Source organism: Gavialis gangeticus, unplaced genomic scaffold, assembly GCF_001723915.1.
Source record: "Gavialis gangeticus isolate Ggan-Ray unplaced genomic scaffold, GavGan_comp1, whole genome shotgun sequence".
Lineage (NCBI taxonomy): Eukaryota > Metazoa > Chordata > Crocodylia > Gavialidae > Gavialis > Gavialis gangeticus.
Genome location: NW_017729014.1, coordinates 18,641,851 through 18,658,126, shown reverse-complemented (window position 1 = coordinate 18,658,126; position 16,276 = coordinate 18,641,851). Strand labels below are relative to the sequence as shown.

Here is a 16,276-nt window from a genome sequence, read left to right as displayed (position 1 = left end):
GGGGCCCAAAACGGGACATAATATTCCAGATGTGGCCTCACCAGTGCTGAATAGAGGGGAAGAATTGCTTCCCTTGTTCTGCTGGCAGTGCTCCTGCTAATGCAGCCCAGGATGCTATTAGCCTTCCTCACAACAAGCCCATGCTGTTGGCTTATATTTAGCTTATTGTCCACTATAACCCCCAAGTCCTTTTCTGCAGAGCTGCTGCTTAGCAGAGCTCCAGAGACTGAGCTCCAGAGTCTGAAAGTTACTGCCTCTGCTTCCCCTAGCACCCGCTATACTGCCATTCTTCTGTATTTGGAAAGCACCTCTTCCAAAAAGCAGAGACTATAAGTGAAAGACTTACCACAGCCCAGGAGCAGGGTGATGCACACCAACTTGAACATGGTGCCCCGTGCTGCAGGCTCTACAAAGGCACCCGCTGGATATTTATACTGCAAAACTCGCTTGACCCAAAGCTGGGAGTGGTTGTAACAGAAAGCCATGATGCAACGAGATGAAGTTTCATTCCTAACCTTGGCAGGATATAATTTGCAACTGACACATCAGGTGTCTTTGAGGAAATGGAAGCATCTTTCCTGTTTAAAAGTGATGACCTAGAATCTAGGGGCCAGCAACCTTTTCTGATTGCAGGCTGCAATGACCCAGCTTGGGTCCAAGACAGGCCGGTGCTAGGATCTGGCTGTAGCCACTTCTACCTGCTGCAGCGAGGGAGAAATGCCCACTATCACCGCTGCTTCTCCCAGCCGCAGCATATCGCCAGCAGACACCCCCATAAGGCCTGCTTTCTGCAGACCAGATCCAGTGGCTCCACAACCCATAAGTTGCCAACCCCTGACCTAGAATGGTTCATGTCTTGTAAGGAAGAATTGATGTTCACATGCTACTGTAATGGGACCACCACTGGGATTTAAAGGTATGGGGAAAAAGATGCTCCTCAAGGGGAGAGCAGGGCGGGTTTTTTCCCTAAGAAATCTCAGAACAGACATTACTGTGAAGTCTCTCTAAGGCTTGCACTGACCCAGCAGGACCTGCATGTTAATGTTTCAGTAAAAAAAGGACATCTCCAGCCCTGTCCAGAGTGAAATGTATGGAGCTCAAAGCACCTCCTTTAGGAAAGCAGAGCTGAGCTGTCCCTTCCAGCCTGGAAATTGTCCAAAGAGCCTGGGAGTTTCAGACCTGGTGATTAGATGGTGCTCGTGGCCAGCCTCAAAATGTTCCAGGGAAGGGCTGGCTGTTGCACGGTTATCTTGATTTCTGAGGGTGAAACCGAGGTTCAAGTCATTTGTATTTATTCATTTCCCCTGGCATTGTTGGCAGGAGTTTGTGGCTCGTCACACTTGCAGGACTCCAGTTACAGCTCTGTTGGTGCCCAAGTTGGACGGGATGTTACTGCCTTCACTGGGATTGCCCTGCGGGAATCTTGTGGGTCGCCAGATTTCTATGCTGTCTGAGATCCACAAGTCCAGATGAAAGAAAAGGCAAATTACTTGCATTCCTTTGAAAATAATAATCATGTTGAGAGGTGAGCAGCTCTCTCGCCTCTACGTCCTCCCGCATAAGTGGCTGAGACCACCTCGTCGAGCTGCCACCATGTCAGGGATGTGGAAATTGGACTAAAAGCCTCTCCCGGTTCAGAACTGATCTCCAGTCCTCCTGTCTGTGGTGAGGCAGGGGAGAGAGCACTGCTGTGAGCGTGGGCTGCTCACGTGGATGTGTGTGTGGCACCCTGCTAACCACGGCACCTTGTGCAGTCACCCACGCTGCCTACCGCGAGGGCTGGGACTGGCACCAAGTGACTTGAGGGTATGGGGCTCTATTCTCAAAAGGAGCCTCTCAGCTTAGGAACCAAAATCCCATGGACTTTCAAAACCTCCCAAGCTCCTATGCACCATAAGGCCCTTTTGCAGATAGGACTGAGGCATCCAAATAGTTTAGCTGTCTGAAACGTCGCCCATGGGCCCACCTCTGATTTTGTCTTTTGGCAACTCGTGGGTGGAGAAGCTTACTGACCCTCCTTTGGTGCAACTCTGTGCAGTATAACTGGAGGCTTTACATAAGATGAACCTCAAGGGGCCACAGCCACCCCTCCAGAGGGACCTTCCTTCTACTGGGAACCACCGAGGGACCTGGATGTCAGTCAGAGCAGCTGTTTGCTCTCTCGCGAGCTTGAATCCGGCTAACTAATGCTGATTGGCAAGGAAAATGTGTAGATTACTTCCACTATTTATACATGGCATAACAGAGCCCCTGCCTCATTACTAAATAAGGGAAGGAGCCTAGGGGGGCTGGCCCTCCCCAACCCCTGAGATGAGCCCATGCAGGCAGGGAGCCATCGCACAAAACGGCCACCCACCCCAGGAGCAAGCAGCGGCAAACAGGCCTGGGGTGGAAGTGGAGGATCTAGTGACCTGGGAAGGGCCTTATAAGCACCAGTCTGGCCACAGGAGGTGGAGGGGGCAGAGCTGGAGGCAGGAGTCAGGCCAGGAGCACAGAGGAAGGGCTCAGAGATGCAGCAACAGCAAAGGAAACCTTGCATCCTGAAGTACCTCGGGCACTTTGGGCAAGGGCTTGTGTAGGGCAAGATTAGTCCACAGGAGGGGAACCTTTGGGTTTGGAGCGGACGCTCGTGTGTTTGCTTTACTGGAGGACCAGGTTCTGGCTGTAGGGATGGAGAAGTCCATGGGGCTTTGGCTCCTAAGCTGAGAAGCTCTTTTTGAGAATAGAGGGGCATGTGGTCCTGAAACAGTGGACCCCCAGCTGCGGGGCTCAGCCAGAGGAAAGTGGGACAAGGCCAAGGCCTGAACCCAGACAAGGGTCTACCATCCAAAGCGCACTGTGTCCTCTGGGACCTGCCTCCTTGTCAGTTTTATAACATCAAGGCATGGCAGATGAGGTACAGGGTGGGACCCTGAGAGGCCAAATGAGGCAACACAATGGGGCCCAGGTAATGGCCAGGAGAGGTGGTCCTGCCACTCCAATATCCCATGCCATTACAACTGTTCAATAACATGTCCATAATAGTAGTGCCTGATGTATACTCCTGATGTGGCATAACATGACATCCAAAAATGCACAAAAGAGGACAGTACAGCTGGGGAGAGCTCTGGATGCATCAGAGTGGGCTGCAAACCTGGGGTGGGAGCGAGACAGGGCTCTTGTCTGGTCTGTATGTATTCCCATAGGTGAGTGCCCAGCTGCGGAGGGGTAAGGGAAGGTGGGGGCTGGGTTCTGGCAGGTGTGGGACTGAGTTAATCCCAGCCATTGCCTCTGTCAGAGAGGTGCACAGCCAGGGCAGGGTTACTATATCTTTGTGGATGCAGCAGCTGCCCTGGAGCATTTCCAAAGGAGTGCTGGGGTTACACCCAACCGAAGGCAGTAATGGAGGTGTCAGCATGCTTGTTTGGGCGCGTTTTCTCTTGGAGAATGTTGCTATACTTGCTGCATATCTGGACTCCCCAGGGAAAATTGCATGGCTCCTTTAAACACAGAAGTGAAAGGAAGAAGCAGACTTTGATTCCAGCTTGGAATCGCACCTTTATCACCACGTTTTATCCCAGCTTGTAACCACCAACTTCCTTTGGTTGCCAGAATGGAGACCCCAGGAAACGAAGATGCGGTTTAGCAAGCACAGGTCACAAGGCAAGCTGGTGAATGTGTTGCACTGTGCTGAATAGAAAGATCCCTTCTGGGGCCTGAAGTTGCAGACCAGTGGAACAGGAGATCCTTTGATTTTTACATCTCCCAGAGACCAAGCTCGAGCAATTGCCGTGTGTAGCCAAGGTTGCTGATGTGACAGAATATCCTTGCTTGTTTCTCTCCCCTTTATTTTACTTATGCCCAAATCCTGAACTGAACAGTACAAAAGAAGAACGGTAAGTTCTTCAAACCAGAGACCATGAGGCAGACTGTGATACGTAGCTAGGCACAAAGGTCTACTGAAATCAGTGAGAGTTGGGCACTGAGTACCTTTAAAAATCTGCCCCACTATCTCTGCTATCTGTTTAGATAGTGCTGGAGGCCTGGCCTGCTTCAAGCTCTGATCCGAACCAAGGAAAACCTCTCTGTGATTTCTTAGCTTTCCTTGAGCAACCAAGAACTGCTCTAGCTCCCATGGAAGAGCCAGAATCCGCCAGATCTGCCGATTTGTTGTTGAGGAGCCTGGTTCATCTGGGGCGGTATGCCCCGCTTCCTCTACCAAAGTCGTTCCCAGTCCTTTTGGCCATCAGCACAGGACAGTGTGCCATCTGTACCATCCCTGAAGTGAAGTATGTGGGTGTTAAGGAACATAGGTTGCACGCACTGGAACCTTGATCCTAGGAGAGGCTGCTCCACTTACTGCTGATTCGCCCCGTCCAGTGACAAAGCAGGGGAAGCCTTGGGATAGGGTGGTACCCAGGGTGGGTACCTGGATTGTCTTGCCCAGTTTCACTGGCTGAGCCAGTTTGATCAGGGCGCTGTCGTTGCTGAAACACAGAACAAAGAGGAATGAAGAGGGGACGAAGTTAATCGCAACTGGAGATCACTGTGCAGTACCTGGCAAGTATCACCTCCGCTGGATCTCTCTCTCTGCAGTTGCTCCCTTCTGTAGATTATACTGGTGATGGGGCCTGGCTCAGTCTTTCCATGCAAAACTGGTTTTAGTGGGAGTCAGCACTGCATGGAGGCTGCAGGATCAGGGTCTTTCATCAGCCCCAAATGCAGACATGTGCTTTCTACCACGAAGAAGATGCAGCAGGAGCAGCATCTCCACAAATGTGCCGGGGCACTAGGCGCCTCTCTCAGCATTACAGAACTGATGTGGCCAAGAAGAACTGTGTGTCTTGGCTACAGCTGCTGGGATCCAGGCCCCCGAGCCCCTTTTGGAAGGGAGACATGGGGTCCTGCATCATGTGGGCATCCTTGAGCTCTATTCAGTGCATACAGACCTTAGTATCTTAAACTTGCATTGTCCCCATGATCAGGGTGTAATATGGCACCAAGCAAACAAATCAAAACCTGGAATCATGGAGCAACCCCCTCAGCCAGGCATTTGACATTACACTGGAAGTGCCTTCCTTCTCTGTTAAAATGCGTTCTTTGGCGATCAATAGTGCACCAAATCCCATTCAGCAGGGAACAACCAGCCAGGCCAGAACATAATAAAAAATTGTGAGTGAAACTAAAGTCCAAGCCAGCAGGTCAGAGCAGATTTACACGATGTGCCAGGTGTCCCAGTCCTCATGGACAATTATCTTCTTTGGCCTACCAGTCATGGAGCGGAGTTCATATTTCTTCAGGTCGTGCTTCCCCAGGTAAACGCGGTATGTTCTGTCTCTGCTGTATGAACCAACAAAACAGAAGAAAATGTGGGCAAGCTTGCCAAGCCTCTTGGTTTCCTCCAGATCCAACACCACCCTTTGAGGTCTAAGCCCAGCCCCAATGCTGTGCCAAGGCCATCAAGAAAAACTTATGTGTTAGCTCCATTAATTGACAAGACCTCAGAACCCGGCTCATTCAGCTGTAACGCAGGATCTTTACCTGCCAAGGCCAGCTGTGGGGTCTGGCATCTTCGCCTCCTACCATTCGGGAGACAAGAGGTGGGGAAGGCAGGCACACCACAACTGTAGGCTTGGAAATACAATAGAGAAAGAGGGATGAGCATTTTAAAAGCAATTTAACTTTCATACCAACCTAGTCCTTCCCCCACCTCTCTAAACACCAGGATGTCAGGGCTACAGAATATAATCAAGATAACTCTTCTTTCCTGCAGTGCTACTGTATTGATTTCAGATAGCTGTATTATCTGCGTTGAGTATCCTCAAAGGGGCCCCTTGCCCAAGATGGGTTGTACCATACCACAGCAAGGCTTAGAAAGGCAGGAGAGAAACCTAAGTGAATTGTGCATGCGGTAAGCTGTGGGGGTCAAGAAGAAATTGCCCTGTGGAGTCCCCGCAGGTTTGTGTCTACAGCTCACCTGTCAAATCCTTAGTCAGCTGGCACTAATTGGTCACCTTGTCGGGAATCCGTCTGGAGAAGCCGAGTCCTGAAAAGACCATGGAGCCTGAGCCCGGTTGCCAGGAAGCTTGCACTGCAGCTGCCTGTACTCCAAATGCAGATAGGTCCAGAGGCTGGAGGTTACTGCCTTTACTTTCCCTGGCACCCTCCATATGGCCTGTCTTCTGCATTTGGAAAGCTCCTCTTCCAAAAAGCACTGAGGGCTCATCTACATGAGACATTCACTGTGGAGTTGCCTAATTTGGTCCACAGTAAATGTCTCAGCGTTTACACATGCAGTGCTATTAGGATGGAGTAAACGAATTAACTCCGCTGTAGGTTATTACTTGTAAACACAAGAGCTAATCTGCGGTGGAGTTTTTTATTCCGCAGCAACACACATGTAGATAGTGATGGGGTTGGCTGGGGCACAAGGCTGTTCCAGTTTGGGGGCTGGTTGCTGGCTAGCCCCACATTGAAGCACACTCGTGCCCCAGCCAGCCCCTCCACAGCACGTTGAGCTGGGTTGAACCCCTGGTCCCCCTGCCAGTGGGTCTGCTCTGACCCAGCTCAACATGCTATGGTATGCATGAGAGTTTGTTGCTGCCCATTAATTGCACATGTAGACGTGCCTGAAGACTACACGTGAAAGACTTACCGTGGCCCAGGAGCAAAGTGAGGCACACAAACTTCCACATGGCTCTACAAAGGCAACCGCTGGATATTTATAGTGAAAAACTAAATTGACCCAAAGCCAGGAGTGGGGGTGGTTGCAACAGAAAGCCATGCCGCAACGAGATAAGGTCTCATTCCTAAACTTGGCAAGGTATCATTTAGTACGTATGATGCATTGGGTGGCTTTGAGGAAACAGAAGCTTCTTTCCTGTTTAAAAGTGATGACCTAGAACTAAGGTCACCTTTTGTGGCTGTGGGCCAGCATGACCCAGATTGCCTCCAAGGCAGGCTGGTGCTAAGATCTGGCTGCGGCCACTTCTCCCTGCTACAGCAAGGGAAAAGCCTCCACCAGCAGATGACCACCAAAGGCCTGATCTGCAGGCCAGATCCAATGGCTTTACATGCCATAGGTTGCCGGCCCCCGCCCTACAACATTTCATGTGTTATAAGGAATAATTGACACCACTTGCTACTATAATGGGGCCACTGCTGGACTTTAAAGGTAGGGGGAGAAAGATGCTCCTCAAAGGAAAGGAGGGGTGTTTTTTCTTAAGGAACCACAGAACAGATGTTTACTGTGAAGCCTCTAAGGCTTGTGCTGACCCGGCAGGACCTTCATGTTAATATTTCAGTAAAAAAGGGCATCTCCAGCCCTGTGCAGAGTGAAACACATGGAGCTCAAAGCATCTCCATTAGGAAAGCAGAGCTGAGCTGTCCCTTCCAGCCTGGAAAATGTCCAGGGAGTCTGGGAGTTTCAGACCTGGTGATTGGATGGTGCTTGTAGCCGGCCTCAGCATGTTCCAGGGAAGGGCCGGCTGTTGCAATGTTATCTTGAATGCTGAAGGTGAAGCTGAGGTCCAACTCATTTTCATTTGTACTTATTCATTGTCTCTGGTGCTGTCGGTAGGAGTATGTGGCCTATCACACTTGCAGGACTCCAAGTTGGATGGGATGTTACTGCCTTCACTGGGAAGCCCTGTGGGAATCTTGTGGGTCGCCAGATTTCTATGCTGTCTGAGATCCGCAACTCCAGATGAATGAGAAGGCAAATTATTTATGTTCCTTTGAAAATAATAATCATGTGAGCAGCTCTCTTACCTCTGTATCCTTCCCTGGAAGTGGATGAGACCATCTCATAACCCCGCTGCCAAGCCAGGGATATGAAAACTGGATCAAAAACCTCTCCCGTTTCAGAACTGATGTACTTAGGCCTCAAGTGCAATACTTGGGTCTCTTTCCCGGCTCAGGTTTTCAAAGGCTTTGGCCATGTATAGAACCTGGATGGTGACAGAGGGCAGGACTTTCCAGAGCACCAAGTGTTTGGCGGGCCTTGGGCTCTCTTCTCCAAACTAACCGCTCAGCTTAGGAGCCAAAGTCCCATGGACTTTCAAAGACCACTAAGCTCCTATGCACGATAAGCCCTTTTTGCAGATAGGGCTGAGGCATCCAAATCATTTAGTTGTGTCTGAAACATCCCCCATGGGCCCATCTCTGATTCCATCTTCTGGCAAGTCATGGGTGGTGAAGCTCACTGGATGACACAGCAGGCTACTTCTTTGTGCCTCCATGCAGTATAACCAGAGGCTTTACATAAGATGAACCTCAAGGGACCACAGCCATCCCTCAAGAGGGACTGTCCATCTACTGGGAAGCACCAAGGGGCCTGGGTGTCAGTGGGAGCAGCTGTTTGCTCTCTTGCTAGCTTGAATCCTGCTGACTAATGTTGATTGGCAGGGAAAATGTGTAGATTAGTTTAATTATTTATAGACTATTAAGTAATATTTCAGCAATAACAGTACCTAATGTATACTCCTGTCATGGCATCACATGACATCCAAAATCATAGAAAGCATTTCATTTTTTAAATTGATTTCTCCATTTCTTTATTGACATGGGAACTGGAAACACTTTGGTCTCATCAATAAAAGAAGGTATGTTCATCTGTATTAAGTAGCAGGTATTTTTTATTAAATCTTCAATTGTGAAAAGATTTAACATTTAAAGTGGGACTGCCATAGTCTGACATGTCAGTCATGACATTAGGATGACTTCTGTAACCTCCGGTATAATGTAAAGAGGAAGCGAAATAATTTTAAAAATAAATCTCAAAGCCAACTTTAAAAAATGTTAAGGAAAAGAGCAATTGACTTTTTGTGGAAATTCTATTTCTGAAGAAACTGAAAAAAAAATTGGGATTATTTGTAGATCAGAATAATTTCCCATGAACAAGAAATTCCACATTTGCACTGCAGACCAGTTGCACTCCAAATCTCCACCAAAGGCAGTGCGTGGAGAAGAGGATCCACTGTCTTCTTCCAGCTTGTATTCCTGTTGGCTCATGGGTGAGGTTTCTAGCCTGCTAAACAGCAGCAGCTGTGTTAGGCTCTGCAAAAAGTATTCAGATTGGGCTGTTTACTGAGAGAGCTTCAGAAGCAAAACTCTCCCCATTTCACCTGTGCTGGGGCTTTTCTTGATAATGAATAACAGGCATCAAGCATGTCCCAGCTTGAGGAAACTGGTTTTAAGAACGATCCAGTGCAGAGGAGTATTCAAATGGAGAGAGAAACCCATTGGAGAACTTGGATCCATTCACTTGCATGTGCTGGGAAGACCCAGCAGAGTGACTCCCAACAGTCCCGCATGTGAAATACCTCTTGAAGGCTCTATGCTTTCCCAGGGTGTTTAAACACCTCCCGTCCTGAGAACTTGAGAAGTAAAAGGCCAGTTGACGTGCAGAGAGGAAAGGGAATGGATGCGGTGGGACAATATTGTGCTATTGCCCTTCTCAAGTGAGTCATGAGTGCTTTGGGCAAGCTTAGACTTGATGGGGCCCCTTATTTTCTGTTTCTTGTGCCCGCTCCTTTTGAGTGCCCACTGCTGCAGGTTGGCAGAGTCTCTGGAGCCCGCTTTGGGGTTGTCATTCTTAAAGCACTGAGCAGCCCCAGCCCATGCTGCACCCTGGGGCTGCACCTTACATCCTACACCCTATGTTGAGAGCAGAGAAAGGAGGTGCCGTATGGGAGGTGAGAAATAAAGCATGAGTGCTAAGGAGTGCCTGACTCACAGCAGTTTGCACAGGGCATTAGCCTGTGTTCCTCAGTAAGATGCTTTATAACATAGGACCCAAATCATTTCCCTTCCCTTCCTGACTTATGGTCAAGATGCTTATCTTGCTGGGATCCTATGACCCCTGCTGACTTCCTGCCCTTCGGGCGGGGGGCTGGACTCGATGATCTTCCGAGGTCCCTTCCAGCCCTAATGTCTGCGAATGAAATCTATGAATGGCTGCTAATAAAAGAGATCAATAGAGTGGGGGAGAGCTATGGATGCATCAGAAAGAGTGGACTGAAGCCTGGGGTGGGAGTGAGACGGGGCTCTTGAAGCCCACCAGAGAATTGTCTGGTCTGTATGTGTTCGCCTAGGTGAGTGCCCGGCAGCGGATGGCTAAGGCAAGACGGGGGCTGGGATCTGGCAGATGTGGGACTGTGTTAATCCCAGCCATTGCCTCTGTCAGAGACGTGCGCAGCCAAGGCATGGTTACTACATCTTTGCGGCTGCAGTAGTTGCCCTGGAGCATTTCCAAAGGTGTGCTGGAGTTACACCCAACCGCGGGCAGTAATAGGGGCGTCAGCATGGCTGGTTGGACACGTTTCCCCTTGTTGCTGTACTTGCAGCTTATCTGGACTCCCCGGGGACAATCACATGGCTCTTTTAAACACAGGAGTGAAAGGAAGGAGCAGACTTTGACTCCAGCGCAGAACAGCGCCTTTGTCACCACCTTTTATCCCAGCTTGTAACCACCAGCTTCCTTTGTTTGGGTGCCAGATGGAGACCCCAGGACACGAAGATGCAGTTTAGCAAGCACATGTCACAAGGCAAGCTGGTGAACGTGCTGCACTGTGCTGAATAGAAAGATTATTTCTGGGGCCTGAAGTTACAGGCTAGTGAAGCAGGAGATCCTTTGATTTTTGCATCCCCCAGAGACCAAGCCTGAGGGCAGGATTGCTGATGTGACGGAGCATCCTTGCTTGTTTCTCTCCCCCTTATTTTGCTTCTGCCTGAATCCTGAACTGAACTATATAAAGAGGAACAGTGGGTTCTTCAAACCAGAGACCAGGAGGCAGGCTGTGCTACCTAACTAGGCACAAAGGCCTGCTGAAATCAGTGAGAGCTGGGCACTGAAGTATCTTTGAAAATCTAAGCCACTTTTTTTTTTTAAATCTGTTTTGATGGTGCTAGCGAGTAGCATGGTGTCAGACACACTTCCAGCACCAGTTAGAGCCAAGGAAGATGATAATGAGGTTTATTAGGCTTTCATGAGATTACACACAATGTTGTGAACCAGACTCCTCAGTTTTGAGCCATTTTCTGTTGGAGGGGATAAAAAGAGCAGAATGTTAATTATTTTTCATAAACCACATTTTCTCAGTAACAGAAAATAAACAGTCCCCGTGGAGTTCCCATTGCAAACACACTTTTTGGATGCATCTGGAGCTCTCCTGTGCTCAAGGGGTGCACCAAAGTCTGTTGATGAGCATGATCCAAATGTCCTGCAGTGTTGGGAAAGGTCTAGAAGCCAGATCTAAGTCCACGCTTAGTGGCTTAGGCCCTTCTCTTGCTGTTCCCCATTTCCTTCCCCCATTGCTTAATGAGAACCGAAGTGCATTGTCACCAACAGAGACTCTCCAGCTGCATTCGATGTTACATATTGCATCATCTGTATCCCTTTTCCAAATATAATCCCTAAAATCCTTCCTGCCCTTTCACCGCCACTCAGCCTGTAGTGGTTCTTAACCTGCTCTAGGCATGGTTTGATACAAAGCAATGACACGAGAACTTGAGCCGTCAATGCTCTTGAGAGTCACGACACTTCATTTGGTGTTTAAGTGAGCACTTGGGTGTCTTAGTTTTAGTACTTGTTTTTTAAATCATTTACAGGGGTAAATTGAAACCTCGGTGTTTGTAGGTTGGCAGCAAGAGTGTGTGGGGCACAGATATGAGAGCCAGAGCTGCTGCCAAGCTCAAATCTTGATACCAACTTCCCCAGAGTGATCACTGACCCCTTCCCTAATTCCTTCATACCCGGAGCTCTGGCCTAGAGCCCTAAGGAAGGCATCTGGAAGGAAAGAAAAGGGAAGCCAAGGGCCGGCAGGTCTGGGATGGATAAACTGGGTGTGCTTTTCCATACGAAACTATAAACCACTCGGTGTTCAACAGCCAGAGCTTTGCTTTAGCATACAGACACCAACCTCGTTTATCCACTCAATGTAGGCAGACACACGTGTGAAGACAGTCGGCTTCTTAAGAATGTTGCAGCCCCAACCAGATCCAAAGCTCACGATGCCGGACACCTCCCACCTGTCACCAGGATGGCAATTCAAGGGGCCTCCAGAATCCCCCTGCATATAAAATGTGCAGCCCTTTAGTGCAGTAACAGTCCTCGCTCGTGGACCGGGCTTTCTAGAGTGATGGGTTTGGTACAGCACAGGATACAGGAACATTTACTCCTTTCTTTCCCTAGTGCCCTGGACCTCTTCATCCCCTTGTGTCCAGCTGAGAGCAGCCCATGGTCTCAGTCCCAAAGTGCCTGCACCCCAGCTTGAAGCTCTTCAGCTTTCCCCTAAGCTCTCACCCTTTCATCTTGTCTGGAGATGCCAGAGGTGCTGAATCTCACTCTGCATAGTTTAGACTGTGGATTATTCCCCGTATCTCACTGCAATGAGGGAGTAGGCCGTGAGTTCTCCAAAGCCAATTATTTCCTAAGTTGGAGGACTCCTTTGTTTGACTGTTCATAGTGAGACTACAGATTCACCAGCTCCCCAGTGTGAGCCCTCCAGCACCTTCCCTAGTTCCCACCCTCTCCCTGGATCACCATCCCTGGACAGCAGTGAGAAGCGCAGTGTTACTGCCCACCTTCCTCACGGCACTTACGTTACACCCAGAAACGACTCCATCTCCTCCTGTACAGACCATAGTTGTCTTGACGGTGCTGCCCCACCAGTCTGGCAGAGTGCACGTGGCATGGTCCACGATGGGCAGCAAGGCCTGCTGGAGGATGTCAGCAACGGGGCCGTTGGCTGTAAAATGGAGGAGAGGGTCCATCAGGAGGGTTTTACACAGGTGAATGGCACACTTGGAAGATGTCTTGAGATGTGTGAGGTCATATCCTACAGTCTTAGCTCTTATGTGGTGCTCTTTCTAGGGAGAGCTCCGAGTGCTGTACAGAGGAGGTTGATCAAGACTTGCCTTTTACAAGTGGGAAAAGCAAGTCACGGAAAGAGGAAGGGACTTGGCAGGGACATTCTGCAGATCAGTGGCAGAGACAGGAACAGAGTCACTATCTCCTGAGTCCTGATCATTGTTCCCTCCATTAGGCTACACTCCCTCAAGGGAACATCACGTGGACCGGCTAATGGCAATTAGACAAGATGGCAATATAGAAAAGGCACAAGAGACAAACACAGCTCGCACAGAGGCTGCCGTACTTACTCCAGAGACGCCCCCATCCAGTGACATAGCAGGGGAAGCCTTGGGGCAGTATCTCGCCCGCTGGCGGCAGGCAGGCAGGCTGGATTGTTTTGCTCGGTACCACGTGCTCAGCTAGTTTGATCAGGGCAATGTCATTGCTGAAACACAAAGGGGAAAGGGGGAGGTTAAGAAAAATCATCCAGTCCCAAGCCTGGGACATTGCATTGCATTCGTCACCAATAAACAGAGAGTCAGATCCCATTCACTGTGGGATTCACTATGACATGACCCTTTGTTCTCCCTCCCGATTCCCTAAGACAGTGGTTTTTCAACCTGTTTAGTCTCAAGGTGCCCATTAAACTCTAGGCTGTCCTTGGAAAAGGCCAGCTCTTGGCTTTCCCTCGTTTCTTGACTATGGAAATAGAATAAAGAAATTCATCTGTCGCAAAAAAACTCAGAAAGCCCGCAGCAGGTCCGACTGTTTCGGCCACTGTGGATTCCTACTGTATTTGGAGTTTATCTTGTGAATCACATGTAGGTGTTTCCTGCCTAATGGTGCTGATAACCTGTGGCACAGTTAAAAGGAGATCACGGCACTGAGTCATTACCCTAAGGAAACAGGCAGCCTGGATCCGAGACAAAGCTAGCTTGGAAAGACCGGGGAGAGGCAAAAATGTAGATCAGTGCCTAGATCATGCTTCTTTTCAGTCATTTCTCAGATAGCTGTGTCTTTCCACATGGCAGCTTTCCCTAGTCCAGTTTTCAGAACCGGACTTTAATCGGCGTGGGTTTATGGGTCAAACAAAGAACCTAAAGCCAGAGCTGGTGGATCAGATCCAGGCCTTGTACATAGGGTCAAGAAAGAGGAGGCGCTACAGGTCCACCTCCCGCCCACTTCCCTGGTGCTTTAGGATCAGGTGATTTACATGATCTGGATAGAGTTCCACTTCTCATGGACGATGATCTTTTCCACACCAGCAGCCACGGAGCCGGCCTCTTCTTCCTTCAGGTTCTGTTTCCCCAAGACGACTTGGTACTTTCTGCTGTTGCTGTGAACCGACAGAGCAGAAGAAAACATGGACACACTTACAAGGCTCTTGATTTCCTCCACGTTCCTCCTACACTTCAAGGTCTAAACCCAGCTCCATGGGGCCACTGACAAAAGTTTAACAAAGCAGCTCTGTTAGTTCATAGCAGGAGGCTGTTTCTACCATCCGATCACAATTGCGCTCTTTGGCCTCGCCACCTATTTCCAGGAGGCTGTCAAAAAAAAAAAGGCCAAACTTTCTGAATCCTCTCTGAAGGGCTCTAGGCTTGGTTTTCTAATGAGATTTCAGCTTCAGTTTTGTACTGTTGAATTTCCTGGGCTCTTCTCTGCTTTGGTTACCTGATGCAGTGGGCTGCAGTCAAGACCCAGTTGGTAGCAATGAGAGTCCCACCACATGTGTGAGCCCAGACTCCGTTCTTGTCATACTGGAGGGAAATCTGGAATTCAAAGATGTAAGGAGATTAGCTGGACTTTAACCTGTGTTCCCAAAGGCAAAGCCTAAGAACCAGTCTCATGCAGGGATAACGCTGTTTCTTTACCTGCCAAGGCCAGCTGTGGGGTCTGGCATCTTCGCCTCCTACCACCCGGGCGATGTTAGGCTCATAGTAAGGCTTGCCACAACCGTAGGCTGGGGAATGTATCACAAAGAAGAAATGAGCATTGTGAAAGTACTATAAATGACACACTGGTGGGCTGGGCCTATGCCAGTTTGATTAGAGAGGTGCAAGATATACAACTGTTAGGTTGGGGGTAGAGTCTGTCACGTGCATACAGTGTGCTGTGATGGATCCCCACAAGTTTTGGGTTGGACTACATGACTCCCTAAGGTCCCTTCCAACCCTCATTTTCTATGATTCTAAGTTTGCTTCTCAAAATCAGCCATCTAATGCTAAGGACCCATGTGGCACCTGGTACTGACTGGAGAGGCCAAGCTCTGAATGGGCCATGGCAAATGAATTTCTGCTTCACACGGAGTGCGTCTACACACTCAGTTAATGTGCCTGAATTTGCTGCACAGAAAATTCAGGCTTATTAAAGCACTCCCTGGCACACATCTACACATGCGCCCTTATCGGGAACAAATTGAGCCAGCCAGGAGCAGCCCACTCCAAGGCTGTTCCTGCCCTGCTCTGCCCCCCTGCAGTAGCCAGGGGAGCTCCAAGTTTCCCCAGGTGCCTCTGGGCTAGCAGGAGGTATGGGGGCTTAGCCCCAAGCTCCAGAGAGTAGCGGGGAGTGTCCTGGCTTGACTGGCAGCTGCCTCTCAGCCACATGGAGATGGGACCCATCCTGATCTCTGTGTGGTTAGGAAAGCTGTCCCAGCTGCTGGGCAGCTGCCTCTCAGCTACACAGAGATCAGGACAGATAGATAGATCCTGATCTCTATGTGGCTGGCAGGCAGCGTCCCACTGAGCCGGCACCCCCTCTGGCCCCCTGCTGCCTAGGCTGATCAGGAGTAGTTTGGTCCCCATCAGTGTGTACTCATGTGGTACAGTGTATCAGTTAATGCACTGTTTTTTCTAGTACCTGTATCTACAGGTACTTGAAAATGGTGCCTTAGACTAATATACTGTGCAGTAATTGCTGCACATGTGTAGATGGTGATGCTTTACTGCGCATTAGATTTGTCTAATGCGCAATAAAGCATCTCATGTAGATGCATCCAGAGGGTAGCATTGCCTGTGCAGATGGAACAGCCTCCAGTACTGTCATCTGGAAGCAAAAACTTGAGTTCATGCCTCCTCATTCCCCAGACTTCCCAGACTGCCCTTTTCCTCTTTTCAGAACGCTCCTATTCAAACAGTGCAGACATTGTCCATGAAAGACTTACCATAGCCCAGGAGCAGGGTGAGGCACATGAACTGGAGCATGGTGACTGGTGTTGTAAGCTGAACAAAGGCGACTGCACAGTATTTATGCTGCAAAACTAGCTTGACCCAAAGCCAGGAGCACAGGGATGGTTGCAATGGAAAACATTGCTGTGAGATAAAGCCTCGGTCCTAACCTTGGCAAGTTATTATTCAGCAAACATGATGCACTGGTGTTCTTGAGGAAACGGAGATGTTTCTCCTTTTCAAAATTGATTACCTAGAACAATTTAGATCTGGAGGG

The 16,276-nt window shown here is 49.4% G+C and overlaps 2 protein-coding genes and 1 long non-coding RNA gene across 3 annotated transcripts in view; 1 reads left to right on the top strand and 2 right to left on the bottom strand.

Annotated features, from left to right (window-relative positions):
• LOC109293791 (chymotrypsin-like elastase family member 2A) overlaps window positions 1–436 on the bottom strand; it is an 11,123-nt gene extending 10,687 nt beyond the window's left edge. The window contains exon 1 of the mRNA XM_019511893.1: window positions 347–436. Coding sequence (XP_019367438.1) covers window positions 347–386 — 40 coding nt within the window. The 5' untranslated portion in view covers window positions 387–436. The remainder of the gene's footprint in view (window positions 1–346) is intronic.
• Window positions 437–11,001: 10,565 nt separating this feature from the next.
• LOC109293788 (chymotrypsin-C-like) lies at window positions 11,002–16,035 on the bottom strand. Its single transcript, XM_019511891.1, has 8 exons — window positions 15,996–16,035; window positions 14,707–14,795; window positions 14,507–14,604; window positions 14,046–14,168; window positions 13,141–13,277; window positions 12,583–12,728; window positions 11,901–12,050; window positions 11,002–11,019 (listed from the first exon to the last, which is right to left on the bottom strand). The coding sequence occupies exons 1-8, from the start codon at window positions 16,033–16,035 to the stop codon at window positions 11,002–11,004; spliced, it is 801 nt and encodes a 266-aa protein (XP_019367436.1).
• On the top strand, window positions 14,511–16,276 carry LOC109293793. Its single transcript, XR_002096404.1, has 3 exons — window positions 14,511–14,580; window positions 14,826–14,835; window positions 16,267–16,276. It is a non-coding gene; the product is annotated as an uncharacterized LOC109293793 (long non-coding RNA).